The 18,173-nt window shown below is 33.5% G+C and overlaps 1 protein-coding gene across 3 annotated transcripts in view; it reads right to left on the minus strand.

Moving 5' to 3' along the window:
• Positions 1–1,614: 1,614 nt before the first annotated feature.
• Positions 1,615–18,173, minus strand: part of LOC126823894 (putative transporter SVOPL) — a 38,980-nt gene continuing 22,421 nt past the window's right edge. For all 3 annotated transcript variants that reach the window (XM_050552957.2, XM_050552958.2, XM_050552959.2), the window contains 13 exons: positions 15,737–15,936; positions 14,147–14,245; positions 13,413–13,484; positions 12,806–12,930; positions 11,491–11,554; positions 10,763–10,888; positions 10,470–10,598; positions 9,438–9,582; positions 8,623–8,703; positions 7,808–8,001; positions 6,944–7,033; positions 6,624–6,737; positions 1,615–6,220 (listed from right to left, as the gene is read on the minus strand). In XM_050552957.2, the coding sequence (XP_050408914.1) occupies positions 6,143–6,220; positions 6,624–6,737; positions 6,944–7,033; positions 7,808–8,001; positions 8,623–8,703; positions 9,438–9,582; positions 10,470–10,598; positions 10,763–10,888; positions 11,491–11,554; positions 12,806–12,930; positions 13,413–13,484; positions 14,147–14,245; positions 15,737–15,936 (1,517 nt within the window). In that variant the 3' untranslated portion in view covers positions 1,615–6,142. The remainder of the gene's footprint in view (positions 6,221–6,623; positions 6,738–6,943; positions 7,034–7,807; positions 8,002–8,622; positions 8,704–9,437; positions 9,583–10,469; positions 10,599–10,762; positions 10,889–11,490; positions 11,555–12,805; positions 12,931–13,412; positions 13,485–14,146; positions 14,246–15,736; positions 15,937–18,173) is intronic.

Here is an 18,173-nt window from a genome sequence, read left to right on the forward strand (position 1 = left end):
ATAGTGAACTCCAGTAAACCTTAGATTACGGTATGCAATAAATACATCCTTGCGGGAAATCGCGAAGACTAAATTGAGTCATTTTATAGTAAATAGACTTTTTTTAAATAGGAATATATAAAAATAAGCTATAGGCCTACCCCATTATCAAGTACCATAGAAATAGTCCGCATATATTCTGCCTCACATGCAAAACCTGGCACCAATATGAAATCTTATAAACGATATTATTTTGTAGATGAGAAGTCTAACTGGTCCAACCCAAGGTTAGAAGCAGAATTTACACATTATACTACTGCTGAACTATGTAATTAAATGGTTTGAATGTTCGAGTAGCAATTCTTGTGTGCTGTTTAGTCCTTATGACTAGCCAAACAATTTATTTAAACAATTTTGAAAGAAACAATCTCATATACTCTAGAAGAGCGTTAAGAAGAATTGTGGACCTATGTAGCTCTATGCAGTGGTATGCATCGCTGGTTAGATGTGCAAAGCACATAAGCCAAAAAGGGCCTGACAAGGACAGCTGTCTAGTCGTTCGGATGGTACGGAAAACCGAGGTCCCGTGTACACATTGGCGTGCACGTAAAAGATCCCTTGGCAGTTGGAATTCGATATAAGAGTAGGCCGTAGCGCCACTGCCCGAGCAAAATTCCCCTCATAGCACACTGTATGGCGTATGCCCGTCTTCATTAACCCAGGTTAGGAGCAGAACAGTAGGACGTTAAACCCCATTTCATTTCATAAGCCAAAAACTCCCCACATCCAACGTGTGACGCATACTCACCCCTGTGTTACATATTAGTATTGTTTCTGGTTATATTTGTTTCTTATTCACTTTATTAGGACTCACATTGTGAAAGTTCTTCTTACTATCCCAGTAATTAATCTACCAGGAATAACACTGCAACAGTTCGTTTCTACATTTTATATCGAGCACTGGATACATAGGTTACAAGCTTAGATTACATTACAATACTCAAAATTAACATGTCTTCCTCTCCATCCCCTAATTCGCAGATCTAATTTACTGATGGAACACGCAACATCATATGTCTCTCCTACAAATCAATGGGGTCTACTCAATCCAGATCTCTTGAACCTCAACGGTATCTCTCTTAATGCACGTATCCTCTCTAAGAATATAGCGAGTGCCTGATGCCAGAGCTTCGATGGTTTTCTACCATTGGGTTTCGGCTTTCAATTATCTAATTGGTCAAATATGGCATAATAAATTATAATGACTGGTTACTAAGCCAAATGATGCAATAGTAATTTTCCTATCATAATTTTCACACAGAACAAGCTATGTTTTCGTTTTATAAATCTTTTTTATGTGTCACCCCATCACTCATTCAATTTAAGTGCGCGAGATATGACTTCTCTACAAAATAAAACCCAATGGGCTAAAAGACACAGACTAGGTTGTAATAGGCTTTGCAATTATTTTCCCAAACAAACCCCTAAAAGTAATAGCAACAGTGAGCCCATTTCAACAGTTCCCGGCGTTCTCTGAAAGGTAATGGACAAAAGACAGAAAAGAGTATGTTCCGTAAATCTCATTTTGACACGTGATCATATACATGTACTTCCACAGAGAAAATCAAAACAATGTAGATTTTTTGGGCTTTATTATAAGTCATTATAAACAATAAAATAATGTTTTATTTCTGGAATGTTATACTCCCAGTTATGATAAAGGCTTACTGAGCGTTTAAAATCTTCAAGAAATATTATACATGCTTTCATAAATAAACAAAAGATAACAAAGAGTATTCAATATTCCCAGACCATGAGAGATTCTATCTCGAATAAATAGTAGTGTGTGCATGAGGGCCGTCTAAACAGCATTATATGGGCCCCTACCTAAACAACCCACTCGCGGGAATAAAATGTTAATGTTTGATTAAATGAATCGTATATTTATTGTATTGGTACTTGCAACAAAATGAGTGTTTAAACATCGAAAACATACTGTATTGTATGCTGTTACAACATACATACATGTAGATTAGCATGGGGCCCATGTATTAAGACGGTCCTGGTGTGGTTAGAGAAAGGCTTCTAGAATAATAATAATAATAATAATAATAAAAGTATATTAGTAAACAATCTATAAAACTAATGTTATTTTACTAGACATATATTTGGCAAATCCATTCCTTGGAATCCAAATCATAATCATTTATTATAAGATCATACCTATAAACATATTACTTAAAGGACAATATTGGTGCCAGTCATTATCACATATGTTATAGAGCTGGTTAAACACATTCCAAATATAGTTTTAACTCAGAGATCATTGCTACGATAGCTGAGTAATACAGGTTTCCCGAATCGGAAGTGACCAACGCCAAAGGAAAACACGAGTCATCTCTCTATATAACTGACTAATGTGACGAGTGATAACGGATATACGGGCTAATTTCTAATGCACAGACTTTTTATGTTTTTCTTTGGTGTTCATTTATCTAGTGGCAGTCAATTCTTTTTAAGAATTGTCAGATATCCTCTCACAGTCTCACACAACAACTTTTGGTCTTCAGGGAATTATTAGTTAGCAGAAATTCGCCCGTATGTCCGTTATCACTCGTCACATCAGAGAGATGGGGTTTAATGTCCACTTGACACAAACTAGGTCATTTCTGGACTAACATATGGTTCAATTTTATTTTAACAATTCATTTTCGCGTAGGGGTCTTTAGCAGTGGGAGGAAACCGGAGAACACCCACATGGTTGGATAGACGACCCTACTCCTTGTCATGTACAACCTGGAAATCGAAACCATGCCAGTTGACTCAATGACAGACCTTATGATATATAAAATAACTATAATATTTTATTGGCAAGGCATGTAAAATGTTAGCACCTTTATTTTTCTTGGTATGTTGTATTAGGTTAGGTTTCTACAAAAGTCCAATAAAACAAGCAGGACATTTGTTTTTGAGATTTATAAGTCAACCCCAAATGTAAATATTACTGGGTCTGTATTGGCTTTCTAATATAAGTTACTGACCCAATCATTCAAAATGTGTAAATTTCAAGACGATAAATATAATTTTCAATATAATTTTTCAAGACAAAATTGATAAATATAATCTTCAAGACAAAATTGATAAATATACATTTTCACAACAAAATTTATAAATATAATTTTTCAAGATAAAATCTATAAATATAAAGATTCTGTATTACAAATTTTCTCTATTTAGATACAGATTTTAAATACATATATAGTTAAAATTTATAAAATATTATACATGTTTTAAAAATATGAATATAATTTCATAATTAATTCTTAAACAACTTAGATTTAAGTAGGCCTATTCATGAATTAGGACTAAACTACCCATGACTGCATCAGTGCTGTACTTTTTAGTAATAAAACACTAAAAAAATGGTTCAAGCCTGCCTCTGACAAATTCGATCCAGGTTGCACAAATACCTGTCACCTTTTACAAATTCACCAAAAATTAACAGGCTGGATGGAGAACTACTTATTTGTATGATTTATCCAGTTATATTTATTTATGTACACAATATCTTGTCATAAAATTATGTAAGGTAACTGTCACTTATGATTTACTAAAAGGGCACTTACATGAACTAGCTAGCCTTTGTCAGCATTTTTGTTAAATTGGTGGTTATCGCAAATGGAAGGCACATGTAAGCAGATAATAATAACTAATTATCAATTTTAGTTTTATTATTATATTTTTATAAAAAGAAAGACAACATATAAAAATTATTGTTCATCACATTATTGTGTATATAACAATTAGCAAATTCATTATTCTTTGAGAATGAATGTGTTTTCTCAAAAATATTGATCAACAGGCCACAAAACATACACAAAGCAGCTAAGTGTCCAAGCATTCCATAAAGATTTCCACTTTTTTATTCTCTGCAGGTAATCAAACATAATTTCAGTTGTAAAAATCAAAAGCATTCTAGCACAAACACTGTGTATAATGATAACTTCAGCCTGTAGGGCGTCAACAAGCAAATGTGGTTGGCAAATGGATGGACAGACAAGTGTGACAAAACAACATAATGTCCCAATTTCAGGCTGAAACATGATCTACTAGGATATATCATAATAACTACTGCTAAATAAAAAACAGGAGATATATTCTGTACAATACACTATTGGGTGATAAGATATAATGAACTTACAATTTATAGGTGTCTCTTAATGGCTTTCACAAATATGATATAGGAAAGGGGGGGGGGCAGCAACACTCCCTTAAAAGAGTAACAGTGGCTGGATCAAACGATGATGCATCCGGGGGAGAGAGCAGAGAGTAATAAATTTTTTAAAAATCGCTGTTTATTAATCTTCATAATGTTTCGGCTTAAAACACCCATTATCAAATTATTTTTAAATATCTATAAATATATTGCATTCATTTGACAGCCATTTTTCAAATAAGTTGATGACCTTGTATTTGATCAATGACTTTCAAATCAGTAAGTATCTCTGTCTTAGCAGGACTGATTATAATAAGCAGAAAGTATAGTGGTTTGAATTCACAGCCCTATTCTGTGCCCAATAAAATAGAATTAAACAATATAAAAATAATTATTTATAGTAACAAGCATTTTACATATTATATAAAATCACAGATACTTGATTCAAAGATAAGTATGATCCATGTACAGTAATTATGATGTGACCTTATCATTAACAATAAGAAGAAATATCAATATTTAGGTCTGATTCATCATTGACCATAACGACTAAAAAAAATATATAGTTATTTCAACAAAAAAAAACAACCAGATCTAGGAATTAAAGTATCTAAACCTCTATGATTTATGCCATAATAAAGTATGGAATTGGGTTGATCTGATTTCGATTAGTGATGAGACAAGATAAAATTAATTTGTTTCAAAAACTTAAGCAGAAGTTAGCTTGCTTACTAATTTTAGTTTCATGTTTTGTTTACTATACTAACAATTATATATCAATGCAGGAATTTTCTGTAGTCCTGAAATTTTCAATGATGATTGCCATCCCACAAAACAAATCAATATCTAAAATCAACTGAAAGCAACAATTTCTATTTTGAACCCAAAGTCAAGGAGGTCTAGTGATTTTAAAATATATCCACAAACAAACTCTATGAAATAAAAACTTTTCTCCCTAAAATTTAGCCATAGATTCTAATTATATTTAAAGTTAAATCAAGTTTCAAATTGGCCCCACTTCATCAAAACAATATGAATTTGTGGATATCACAATTTTAATACATTTTTTATATTTTAAAGCGATAATTTCATATTTTTAAGTTATATTTTTAAAATGTATTTTAAAAAAAGCCTTAAAATAGATCGTATCTATAAACAGTCCTACCTTGTTAAAGAATAATCCTATTAATCCTATAATTCACTATTGCCAGTTTAGAAATTGGCAAAAATATCATTTTCAACTTCAAATTCAAAGGTTTGAAGATAGCTATTCCATGGGGGGAATAGAATAACAAGGGAGGTACTTGTGTTATAATTTCCAGGGTGAATGATTTTTAGGTGTGAGAATGATACCTATGATCATATAATAGTGAGTTAACAACCTATTGAGCAAAAGACATAGAAATAATTATGTTTTGACTTTCTTACAAAATATGAAATTCTCGCTTTAAAAAATGTACCTAAAAAAGTAGACTTTCCAATTACTGTATAGACTCTTTATTTCTTACTAAAATGTAATTGTCTAAAATAGTTAATAAGACAATTTAATATCAATATAATCTAAACACGTTTACCCTGATATATAAAACCAGTTATATATCTTAGATTATGCAGGGCTCAGTTATATAATAATATCAATATGAGCGAAAATGCTGTATGCATACTGAGTAGATGTATGATGGCATTTACCAGTTATAAACAAAATTACATTGCACTTCATCACAGATAAAATGAAAGAAATATATATACATAACAAAATTGACACCTAAAACCAATTAAGAATGACAAAAATTTCAATTCAATTTGAGCATGTTTTAGGTTTACAAAATGGTTCCCATTGTCATAGCAATCACAAGCAAACACAATTGCTGTAGTTATATTCTAAAAAAATATAGGTTTTACCAATAATTTATTAATGCATGATATTTTTTGGAGAAAAATCAAACTTCACTTTTCTTTATTTTCTTCTTCTTCTGACTCCTTGTCATGATCACTTGCTTCAAATGATGAGGTTGAAACAGATTGCTGAAAAATATACATGTAATGTTAATAATCAAACAAGGGCGATCTATTCAAATCATGGGTTTTCGTCTCTGGTCCTATGGAAAGATGGAAACTCAGACCAACATGTCTAAGAAGTCAAGAGTTTTCATAATTTATAGATTATTCATCCTTTTCTGATCAAAGCCAATTCACAAACAGTGATTTGTTGATGTTCTGCAGACCCAGTATCTGGTTAATGGAAGTAAGTAGTAACAGCTTGATTCTTGTAAATATCATCTTGATTAATCATGATATATTTATTAAACTGCTGATGGCGTTTTACAGATATACATATCACTATTATAATTTCTATTGTACTATAGAGCCTGAAATTAATTGTAAACAAATCAAGCTGATGTTTAATTAAACTAAAATTGTAACTTACAGGTAAAGCTCTTCCTCTGGTTTCTATTGGCAACAACATGGCTGACACACCACATATAACACAAATACAACCATATAACCAGGTAGCATCTGCTACGGAATAATCTAATAATACCTGAAGAACAGTGACAATAACAAAATCTATGTGTTATGATGGTGCAGAAAATGCTTCTTCAAAAGTTATTGTAGATAAAAATGAAAATAAATATGATTTAATGTTTGACATTTCTGCACCAATGGAACTGATAATTGTGGTGGTTAGAAATGCATTCCTAGAATGACAGATAAGAGTTTAGAAGTGTTTTGTAATAACAGACTTACCTGTGCAACAAAGGGTGTTATCATGGCTCCTATACGTGCCCAGGCTGAGGCAGTGCCAATGCCCAGAGTTCTTATCGATGTTGGATAAACCTACAATTATGAAAACAACATTCATTTAAATAAAACACATTCTATAAACCTTTCAAATAACTATTCATAAGACTTCTATATACCTATGGTGTTATGAACCGGTGTTGGACCACAATAGGACACTTTGGCTTTACTATAATCATGTTGAAATCTACTGTACACTACTGAAAACCACATTAAACCAACAATGCTGTAGTGCGGGCTTGTATTATCACATACAAATTAGATACCCCATAAGGGGTGAAAAATAACAAAAACACTGTCAACATTTTATTTGTGCACGGAGGTGAATCTGTTATATTTTGTGGTGAATCTACTGTATCTTGTGGTGAAGCTCTTGTATTTTGTGGTGAAGCTGCTGTATCTTGTGGTGAAGCAGATGGGTATTGTTATGAGGTTTTTGCACCTTGTACAATTGGTTGTTGTGCACTGTTATGAAGTATTGTAATGAAGTGATTGTGCATTGTGATGAAGTCATTGTGCATTGTGGTGAAGTGATTGTTTATTAATTACAAAGTAATTGTGTGTTGTGGTTTAGCCAGTTATATATTGTGATGAACTGATTGTGTATTGTGATGAAATCAATGTGTATTGTGATGATGAAATCATTGTGTTATGTGTATTGTGGTGAAGTCAGCTGTGTATAGTGATAAAGCGATTGTTTATTGTGATGAAGTCAGTTGTGTATTATGAAATGCTTGTGTATTTAATGAAACAATTGTGTATTCATGTGAAACCAGTTGTAGCATAAGAGATCTATAGCTCATCACCAACCTCTGAAGTATATATATATGTCCAACTAAATGTAGCGGCTGCAAAACCACGAACACCAAACAGGATTGCTGTCAACATCCATCTTTTGGTATGAATTTGTAACAAAGCAAAAAATACTCCAGTGGAAATGAGATTAACTGCACCAGTAATTTTTCTACCAACTCGATCAATCAGCAGCATATTGATAGGTAAACCTGAAAAAGGGGAAACAATCCAATATACCGGGGTATGCAGAATATATGCAATAACCACAACCCACAATTCAACAATAACTGTTCTTAATAATCTGCTTTAACTGTTTACAAGGTTCCTTTATTTTCTATACAAAATTTTTCAAGACAGAAAGAAAAAAACAACAACATAGCATTAATGTAATCTTCATCCGGATGATATAAATATAAGTTGTTCTTACATGCATAACAGATGCCAATTTAACATTTCAACAAAGACAAAATTTCCGGCATGGGAATTCAATACTGATTAAAGGAAGTTTATAGGAAGTGCTGAGTTGTTTGACAATATTCTGTAGAGAATGCTGAATGTTGACAAACTGTTTAATTTATTATATCTGTGTAAGTACTGAACATAACTGAACTATTTATAGACTGATATTTTTTAAAGATACATTCATCCAACTGTCACATAATTGTAGTTTATAATGGATTGAAAGTACCTCAAATAAAGATCAGAGGCTCTAATTCTGTATGGAGATGCATCAATTTTTAATAGGTTTAATACATTATGATGTTACTATTGGGTATGACATGTATACAATATTTGGTTTAAACTTTTTATATAGACTATATAATACTCACATAAAAATTCTCCCACTGTTGAAATAATCATTGTCATATAATCATCGTGGTTTAAATAAGCACATTTACATTTAGATGAACCTGAAAACAAAACATTCTATATATAATATCTACTCATACCTTCAAGTAATAGACCGGAGGCTCAGCGCGGAGGAGGGGGTGTCCATCAAATAGGCACAAAACCAGACCCAACTTTTCTAGAGTAAAATTTTGCGTAGAATACGATGCCGAGTGGTAATCAGTCTGCCAATCAGTCTGCCGTTGGGGCGTTTTCAAGGGGTCAAAGGTCAAATGAGTTCATTTGCACTGAAAGTAAATGTGCAGTCATTCTTGTATCATTTGAGACATAGACACCAACATTTAATTGTATGTACATATAACTTGAAGAAAGGAACATGTATCATTTTAACACATGTTCCAGCATATGATTTCCATGTCAACTACCCTATTAAGTTTGGGGGGGGGGGGGGGTTGGATGGCCAAATGGTTAGCACGTGCGCGTGTACGGTCTGTCATTGAGTCAGCTGGGGGGGTTTCGATTCCCCGGTTGTACGCGACAAGGAGTAGGGTCGCCTGTCCAACCTCGTGGGTTTTCTCCGGGTTCCTCCCACTGCTAAAGACCCCTACGTGCAAGCGAATTATTGAAATAAAATTGAACCATGTGTTAGTCCCGAAATGACCTAGTTTATGTCGGCTGGACGTTAAACCCCATTTCTCTCTCTCTCCCTATTAAGTTTTAAATATACACATGTTTCAATGTGATCCATTTCAAATCAAAATAACTGTGTGTAAGAAGTTAGCATAATTCAATTTACCTTTTGTTTCATTTCTAAGTAATTCAGCACTTGCCAAGATCATTCCATAATAAGTAAAAGCTGCACAAAACCATAATAACCACAGCTGAAGCGTTGTTCTCAGGTAATGTGAAGAGAATAAATCCTTAAATCGGCCCAATTGTATCTGCATCAAATATTCAAGAACATTACATACCTTTCATATTATAGACACATTGATAAGTTTAGAATTCTAATAAACATCACTTAAAATATCTTAATTTGTTTAACTTAAACACAATAAATTAAGTATCTACTTAATAACCAAGACCCTTTTCTATTCAAAAGTAATCAAAATCCCTGATTAAGTTTGACTTTCTTCAACAAGTATGTAACTGTCCAATCCCTGAGAAACATATACATGTAGATAGCCTGTTATAGAGATTGAGATAGTTAAACGAAATGAAATTAGGTTTAACATCACACAGATTGTGATATCTGCCAACATATACAGAATATTGTAGTATTCTAATAGGGTGTATAATGCATACCATGCTGGGCAAAACATGTATTTAGCACAGTTCCTATATGTTAAGGCACTATATTATGTAGAAATATTTCGGCCTTCATTATGATTTATTGAACAATACTGCCAACTCTTAAGATTAAATACTGTCATGATGAATGCATGAGTAAACAATATTTCTAAACTCTGTCCTCAAGCTGTGTTGTGTCCATAAAGCTTTGAATTTCAAAAACATAAACAGTGAGATTACAATAATTATGGACTCATGTAATGAAACAATTCATCAAGTTTCATAACTCTCACTTAATTAGAATCAGAGTTAACATATTCAAAGTCTTGACAAATCAAATTGCTCATCTGTGCTTGCCTGAGCGGGAAATACTTATCATCGAACTCAGTCAAGACATTTGACTAATAAACATCTACACAAGTTTGAAAATTCTGAAGCAGAGTTAATGTTTCATAGTTAGATGAATGGACAGACAGACGGACAGATGAAAGATCTATTTTAATGTTCCATGCCTTATTGAACATTAACATGTAATTACCTCTTTTGATTTAACTAATTTTCCTTCTGGTAAGCTACTATTGTTTTCTTTGGCAATTTTTTGTAAAACAACTGTTGCTTCTTCAACTCTTCCAGCAGCCATTAAATATCGAGCTGATTCTGGTATACACTACAAAAAAATCAAGCATCCATATTTACATTCAAATAAATTACAATACATTTTGAGAGAATAAATAAGGAAGTTATGAGGAGGGTCCCAGCATGGGTTCCAACAACATCACTTCAATGATGATAGTAGCTGCAGACATTTGTTAAGTGAGAAAGATTTCTTACTAGTAATAATAAACCTGCTGTTAAAATAGGAACGGCTGAAAAAACCAATAACCATCTCCATCCTATAGTTGGTATAATAAGAGAAGCTAAAAAAATTTCGAAGATACATCCACCAGCCCAAAATATCTGAAATACAAAAATTCAATGTAAGGGTTCCGCCTTCATTGCGCAGGCTATGACAGAAAAAATGTGCTTGAAAATGGTAAGAGAACGCTTGTTGATATGTTGTACCAGTAATTGTTTAATATATAGATGGTTGTTGTGTGTTTACTGTGTTCAATCGATAAATGACATTCAAGGATTATATCTGTAAGCCTTTATAGTGTCGACAAGATTATCAAGGACAATAACTATATGCTGATGGACAGGGTTGACAACAGTATGTGACCACATTTCAATGTGTGTGCTTAAAGACAAATTGGGCAAACTTATATAAGATGAAATAGAAAGCCTCTAATGTCAGTAAATTGTTAAATCTGAACTAAACATTGAAATTTAGCACTGTAAACAGACTGATTGCCAATACATCAATTACTGGTAAAGTGAGGATTTCACAAATCAACATCATAAATAAAAGGTTGCTAAATATAAAATGAAAATATTTAACATTGATGAATAGTAAATTCAAGACTTTTTTTTATTACATTTAACCTGTAATTTTATATTGGGTAAGGCTGAGTCCTTAGGTATATGTTTTCAGAAGTCTGAAATATGAATGGATTACTTACTGAACCGGTAATTAATACTTTTGCTCTATGATTCGATGGTAAAAATTCAGCTAGTAATGCAAAGCTTAAAAAAAGAAAGTTTAAATTAGCACACAATACAAAATTTCAACTATTTACCTCTTAAAATAAGAGATGTTTTTTTTAGGAATATCAGCATACCCTGTCTTGAGCATACATCTGTAATTTTTTGTCAATTCAGTTAATAAATCAACAGATAGACTAAAGAAGCAGTTGGTACTTGATGAAAGGTAGCTTCTAGGGGAAATGACCACCAGTTATAAAAATATATATTTAGGAATATTTCTGAATAGAATCAGATTGTCTAGAAAATAGAATGATTGACTAGAATAGGATTTCAAATGTAACCAGCGCCTGCCAGGTAGTATACGCCCACATTTTCGAGAGATGGATAGAAAACAAGCTAAACGAAAGTGATTTTTCCTACAATCAAGGGCCATAATTCAGGAAATTACAATTCCATATGCGCAAATATCGAAAGGAACCAAGATCTTTGAGTTATAAACTTACATTTCAAGTTTCAACAAAATCGGATAAAAATTGTGACCTCTATAGGGTCCACAACCTTGATATACCATATTTTTACGCTATTTGAGAACGAACGGCGGTCATTTTGTCGGTTAGTTTTGGGCCGATTTTCACGAAATCCGAACTCAGTCGTCCTTAGGGTTTAACGGGGATATAATAATACGTTTTTTTAAATCGGATAAAAATTATGACCTCTATAGGGTCCATAAGCCAAAAAACGCGTTTTTACGTACAATCAGGGGCCATAATTCAGGAAGTTACGGTCCGATATGCGGGAATATCAAAAGGAACCGAGATCTTTGGGTTATAAACTTACATTTCAAGTTTCAACAAAATCAGATAAAAATTGTGACCTCTACAGTGTTCACAAGCCAAAAACGTGATTTTTTTGCACAATCAGGGGCCAATATCGAAAGGAACCGAGATCTTAGGGTGATAAACCTATATTTCAAGTTTCATTCAAATCGGATAAAAATTGTGACCTGTAGACTGTTCACAAACAGACGTACGGACGGACAGGGGCGACGACAATATACGTCCACATGAAAATGTGGGCGTATAAAAACTGCTTTATAGACAGTAACATCTTCAATGCTATATGGATGTGAATGTTTCCCACTGTTCTTTATAAGTTTCAAATGCCAGTGGATTTTTACATATACCGGTACTATGAATTGGTAAGCAGGTACCCTCAAAAGAACTCAACAATGTTTGCATTTCTTCATTTTCAAAGATATCAACAAATTAATACTAAACAGAGCAAACCTACCCTTGTGGAGATCCAGCCATGCCACCGCCCACTAAACCCCTTAATATTAAAATCCATGTATAATTAGGGGTTACAGAGGTCAATAAACCAAAATATCCAACCCACGCTACAAACATCCTCATAGTCTACAAAACAGATAAACATATCTTTACAAATACAGTTGGGGGCTCTATATATACCAACCAACAGCCTAGTCGTCCATGTCTAATCAAAAATCAGACCCAGAGAGAGAGAGATGGGGTATAACGTCCACTCGACACAAACTAGGTCATTTCCGTACAGCTGGGGAATCAAAACCCCGCCAGTTGACTCAATGACAGACCTTATGATACAGCACGCACATGCTAACCATTTGGCCACCCCCCTCCCACCTCTTCTCAAAAGCTTTTCAAAACAAATATTTAAGTTTGGAAATTTTAACAAAACACAGCATGCAAGAATTTGGTATCCCTAGTGGTATTGTTTCGTTCCACTGCACTGGGCCCTGGGGATACCGAGTCTGGAATTGGGTGGGTTATTTACTGATCAAGACTCCGAAGAACTAAAAATTATATTGGTTTGGCCTAAGCAAACTCATACTTTGGAAATATAGTAATAATACTCCTACCGTTTTTCTTCCATAGCGATCTCCTAAAAATCCCCAAAATGGTGCCATTAATCCCATACCTGTAAACACAACCTGAAAAAAAACCCCAAAAAATATGATGCCAGGAAAGCAAATAAATATCCACCAGGAGTTATGAAATGAAATGGGGTTTAACATCCTTCTGTTCTGCTCCGACACGGCTAATGAAACAGGCACATGCCATACGGTGTGCTATGAGAGTAATTTTGCCCGGACTGCGGCTCTACAGTCTACTCGTATATCGAATTCCAACTGCCAAGGAATCATTTACGTGCACGCCAATATGTACACAGGACCTTGGTTTTTCATCCCATCCGAATGAACAGATGTTCTTGTCAGACCCTTTGTCCTGCATCACTGACAAGGGGATACCACACCTGAAAATCATGTTAAACTTTTTCAGGGAAAACTGGGAGCGAATCCGCGACCTCCAGACTAGCAAGCCAGTGTCTTACTCACTGAGCCATCGTGGCTCCCCCAGGAGCTGTGTTCATTTTTACAGGAAATTTCAATGGTCAGCAAAATACATTTGAAATATTTAATTTCCTAAAATTCAGAAATTAGATGGGTTCATCCTTATACCCTAATGAACAATCTTACAAAGTTCTAAATGTGCAGAAAACAATTAAATTTGTAAGCGAAAACGGGTGAACTCGATCAGGTGACAATAAAATCCATAACAAGTGTGAACATATAAAAGTTACTTAAAAATTTACCGTGGTTATCAAAGCAACTTGGTAATCTGCTAAAGCCCATTCACAACGCACAATAGGGGAGAGAACTGCTAGTAGTAACATCTCAAGAGCATCAGCAGCCTGTAAAAATGTAATAGCAATCATAAACGTAAAATAGGTCCCACAAAAATAAAAAGGTATGACAAACTCTTCAAATCTGTGAGACAGTAGCAATGGAAATAGATTATAGATTATTATAAAAGTAAAAGATGGTCAGTTTTAGTCACACATAACAGCTATGTATCGACAGCAGCTTATTCAAAAGGAAAACTTGGATGTTGACCAAACAGATGCCTTCAAAAAATCTTATCTGTCATGTTTACCAGCTTGACAATATATGTTAAACCAGCGGTTGCCAGGCAGGATACGCCCATATTTTGCGAGAGATGGATAGAGAACAAGCTAAAAACAAAAGCTATTTTTCGTACAATCGGGGGCCATAATCCAGAAAGTTATGGTCTGACATATGCAAATATCGAATGGGACTGAGATCTTTGGGATATAAAGATATATTTTTAAGTTTCATCAAAATCGGATAAAAATTGTGACTTTTACACAATTTTCATACAAAGAGTGGCCATTTTGTCGTGCAGTTCCGTTTCAATTTTCCCGAAATTAGAATTCAACCTTCATTATGGTGGAATGGTGATATATTTAAACGGTTTTTAAAATTAGATAAAAGTTGTGACCTCTAGAGAATTTACAAGCTAAAAAACATGATTTTTCGTTCGATCAGACAGGGGCCATAATCCAGGTGAGAATATCGAATGGAACCAAGTTTCTTGGGTTATGAATGGAACCAAGATCTTTCTTTGGGTTATAAATATACATTTCAAGTTTCATCAAAATCGGATAAAAATTGTGACAATATTTTAACAGTACTTTGTGTATGAGGGGCGTCCATTTTGTCCCGATATTTTGGTCCGATTTTTAGGAAATTTGAATTCAACGGTAATATATTTAAACGGTTTTAAAATCGGACCACAAGCTAAAAACATGATTTTTCAAACAATCAAGGGCCATAATTCAGGAAGTTACGATCCAATATGTGCAAACGTCAAAAGGAACTAAGATGGTTGGGTTATAAACCTACATTTTTAAGTTTCATCAAAATCGGATGACAATTGTGACCTCTAGAGTGTTCACAAGCTAAAAACATGATTTTTCGTACAATCAGGAGCCCTAAACATGAAGTTATGGTCCGTTACATGCCAATTTCGTAAGGAATCAAGATCTTTGGGAGATAGACCTATATTTCAAGTTTCAGACAGACAGGGGCGACGACAATATACATCCACATGAAAATGTGAGCGTATAAAAAGGTTGCCTTTACTGCGTTCAGAATGTTTTTGGCAAACTCATGAACAAAAAGTTATAGAATGTTAAATATGGATAGGGTTCGTCCTCTCATGACCCCAATAATCCACACCAGATTTGAAAAGGATCTGTCAAAAACTGTAACCTCTTTCACGTTCATGTCAGAGGTCAATTGATGACCGTCTGACAATTATATATATATATGTCAAAAATTGCGATGAATGAATACCCATACAGAGGGAACATAAAACTTACTGTAACTATGCCACAAACAATATAAAGCCGTAATTGAAAGCGTCCAAATCCAATGGCTTCAACAGCTTCCTCAACAGTGTATGTTTTTCCATCTTCTTTCTTGTCTACTTCATCTGTATATTGCATATCAAACAGAATTTCCTCTTCTGAGTTGGAATCGCTGTGTACGGCTGGATGATATACAACACGATCCGATATCCCTATATAAATAAATTATAATTTATAACTACCATAGTCGACATGTTCTTGTTCATCAAAACAATCTTTCCTTAAAGTTCAAAAGTTGTCTAAAATGAAATAATGATATTTAACATTTGGTAAAATCTGAGAGAAGAAATTCGAAGTAAAAGCTAATTTAATGTAAACTGGGAAGAGTGTTATACTTAATACATAATAAACAATTCCCCCCCCCCCCCCCATAAAAAAGGCCATGTTTTTTGACTGTAAATTACTTAAAAGTTATAAATAAATTGACCGGAGTTATCGTACTAGGTTATCATGTAAAATAATAAGCCTGTACCAGGTTACTAACTTAGTATGTAGAATAAAAACCCTGCACACCATATGGGGTTATAATACTGTGAGTATAACTTCTAAAGATCAATGGATGGAAATTGTTACCACAGATAAATAGGTTTACTAAATGACACAATAGACTAATCAAACTTTTTCACATCCACATTTAACTTTTTTATCTCCTTCTCTAAAGTTATAAACCATGTATTCTTTTAATCACTTGAAAACATTCAGTTAATCTCACGGTACAATGTTGAAACTGTCATTATCACACATCAATATTGATGCATCACTAAATCCTGTGTGACATATGTTCATACTTTCTATCTCATTCAAAGGTCAAAATTTACCCATGCTGAAAATCTTTTGGAAGTCTATGTGTATATCAAGCATGAAATTAGCTATATTGTGATGTATCATTTGTAACATTTAAACAAGAAATCAGATAGCTATGATTACTTAATAATACATTAAAACATCTACTAAAATGAATGACCAAATATCACCCAATGACAAAGAGTTATTATTTACACATAAATCATTATTTTTTCATATTTTGCAGTTCAATATCACTGCTCTATTAACTTTAATACATCCTTCTATTAAAAATTTAATAGGTACTACATCAATAGGATTTTGAACAGATTAATATGTAGGGATGAAAATATAATTTTGGAAAAAGGTTGGGGGAGGAAAGCTAAGAAACCAAAGTCTTCCAGACATAGAGTGGTAAAAATTTGCCCAAATTTTTCTGAGGGAAAAAAGACTGAGAAATTAAGAAATTGTGGACGACGGACGGATGGACAGACGGACGGACGGGGGCGACGGCAATATACGACCACATTTCCATGCGGGCGTATAAAAAGCATTTTACAATATTTTACATTTCAATAGATAGATTTTTTCTGGAATTCAATTCTAATTACATTTTATTTAAATAACAATTTTAACATTCTGTTCATTTTAATGAGGTATTTTTTTTTATCCAATATAGTCTTTGTTGTTTTATTATGTAAACGTAATAAATATTGTCTGGTTTTATAATGGCTAAATGAAGCTCACTACTAGTTTTCTGTTAAGTTTCGTAAAAAAGTAGTCTTGATTATCCCGACCTGTCAATCAGACGTAGAATGGTCGATAGACTGGTTTAGCGAGACTAATTTCAAAACAAGGGCACGTAACCTATCTTTTACTCAAAAGTGTCTGGATGTTATGGACGACTCTTGGAACCAGTTTTCAGTCTATTATTTATACATGATTAATGGTCATAGCTTATTAAGTACAACATGATCGTTTATTTAGTGACTATAATTGTGTGAAACTGATTTGAGGCTTGGCATATATATAAATATTGTGGCGTAATTGTCGAGATATATGGAGATATTTATTTATGGTGGGTCACCCTATCACTACCATATGTTAACATTTATGTGACAGTTCTACACTACAGAAGCCTGTAATAATGACAATTAAAATACAGATGTGACGTCACCCTTTGATGTTGGCGTACCATTATTTCAAATAATCGTACGGGCAACTTGCCAATCGTACCTTGTCAAATATTAGACTCGAGTGACGTATTTCACTGTAAACGCACGTAAGGAGTGTCTGTATTTTAAGATGTTTAATGGTCTCGAGCTGAGACATTGCGTAATATATTGTAAAAACACTCGGACCTGACGGTCCTCTTGTTGTTACAATATATTACTTAATGTCTCGCTCTCGACCATTAAACAATACTTAATGTTAGTAATACTAATAAAACTGTAGTAGAACAAATAACTCTCATGTACAATATTACATGGCAATCTTAGTGATTAATAATATTAGTAGTTGGTAACTTTACTTATAGTTTTATTTTATAAGCATGAACAAACTTGGATTTTGTAATATGGATGGTCTTGTTGGGGAAGAAATAATC

Source organism: Patella vulgata, chromosome 6, assembly GCF_932274485.2.
Source record: "Patella vulgata chromosome 6, xgPatVulg1.2, whole genome shotgun sequence".
NCBI classification, from domain to species: Eukaryota; Metazoa; Mollusca; class Gastropoda; family Patellidae; genus Patella; species Patella vulgata.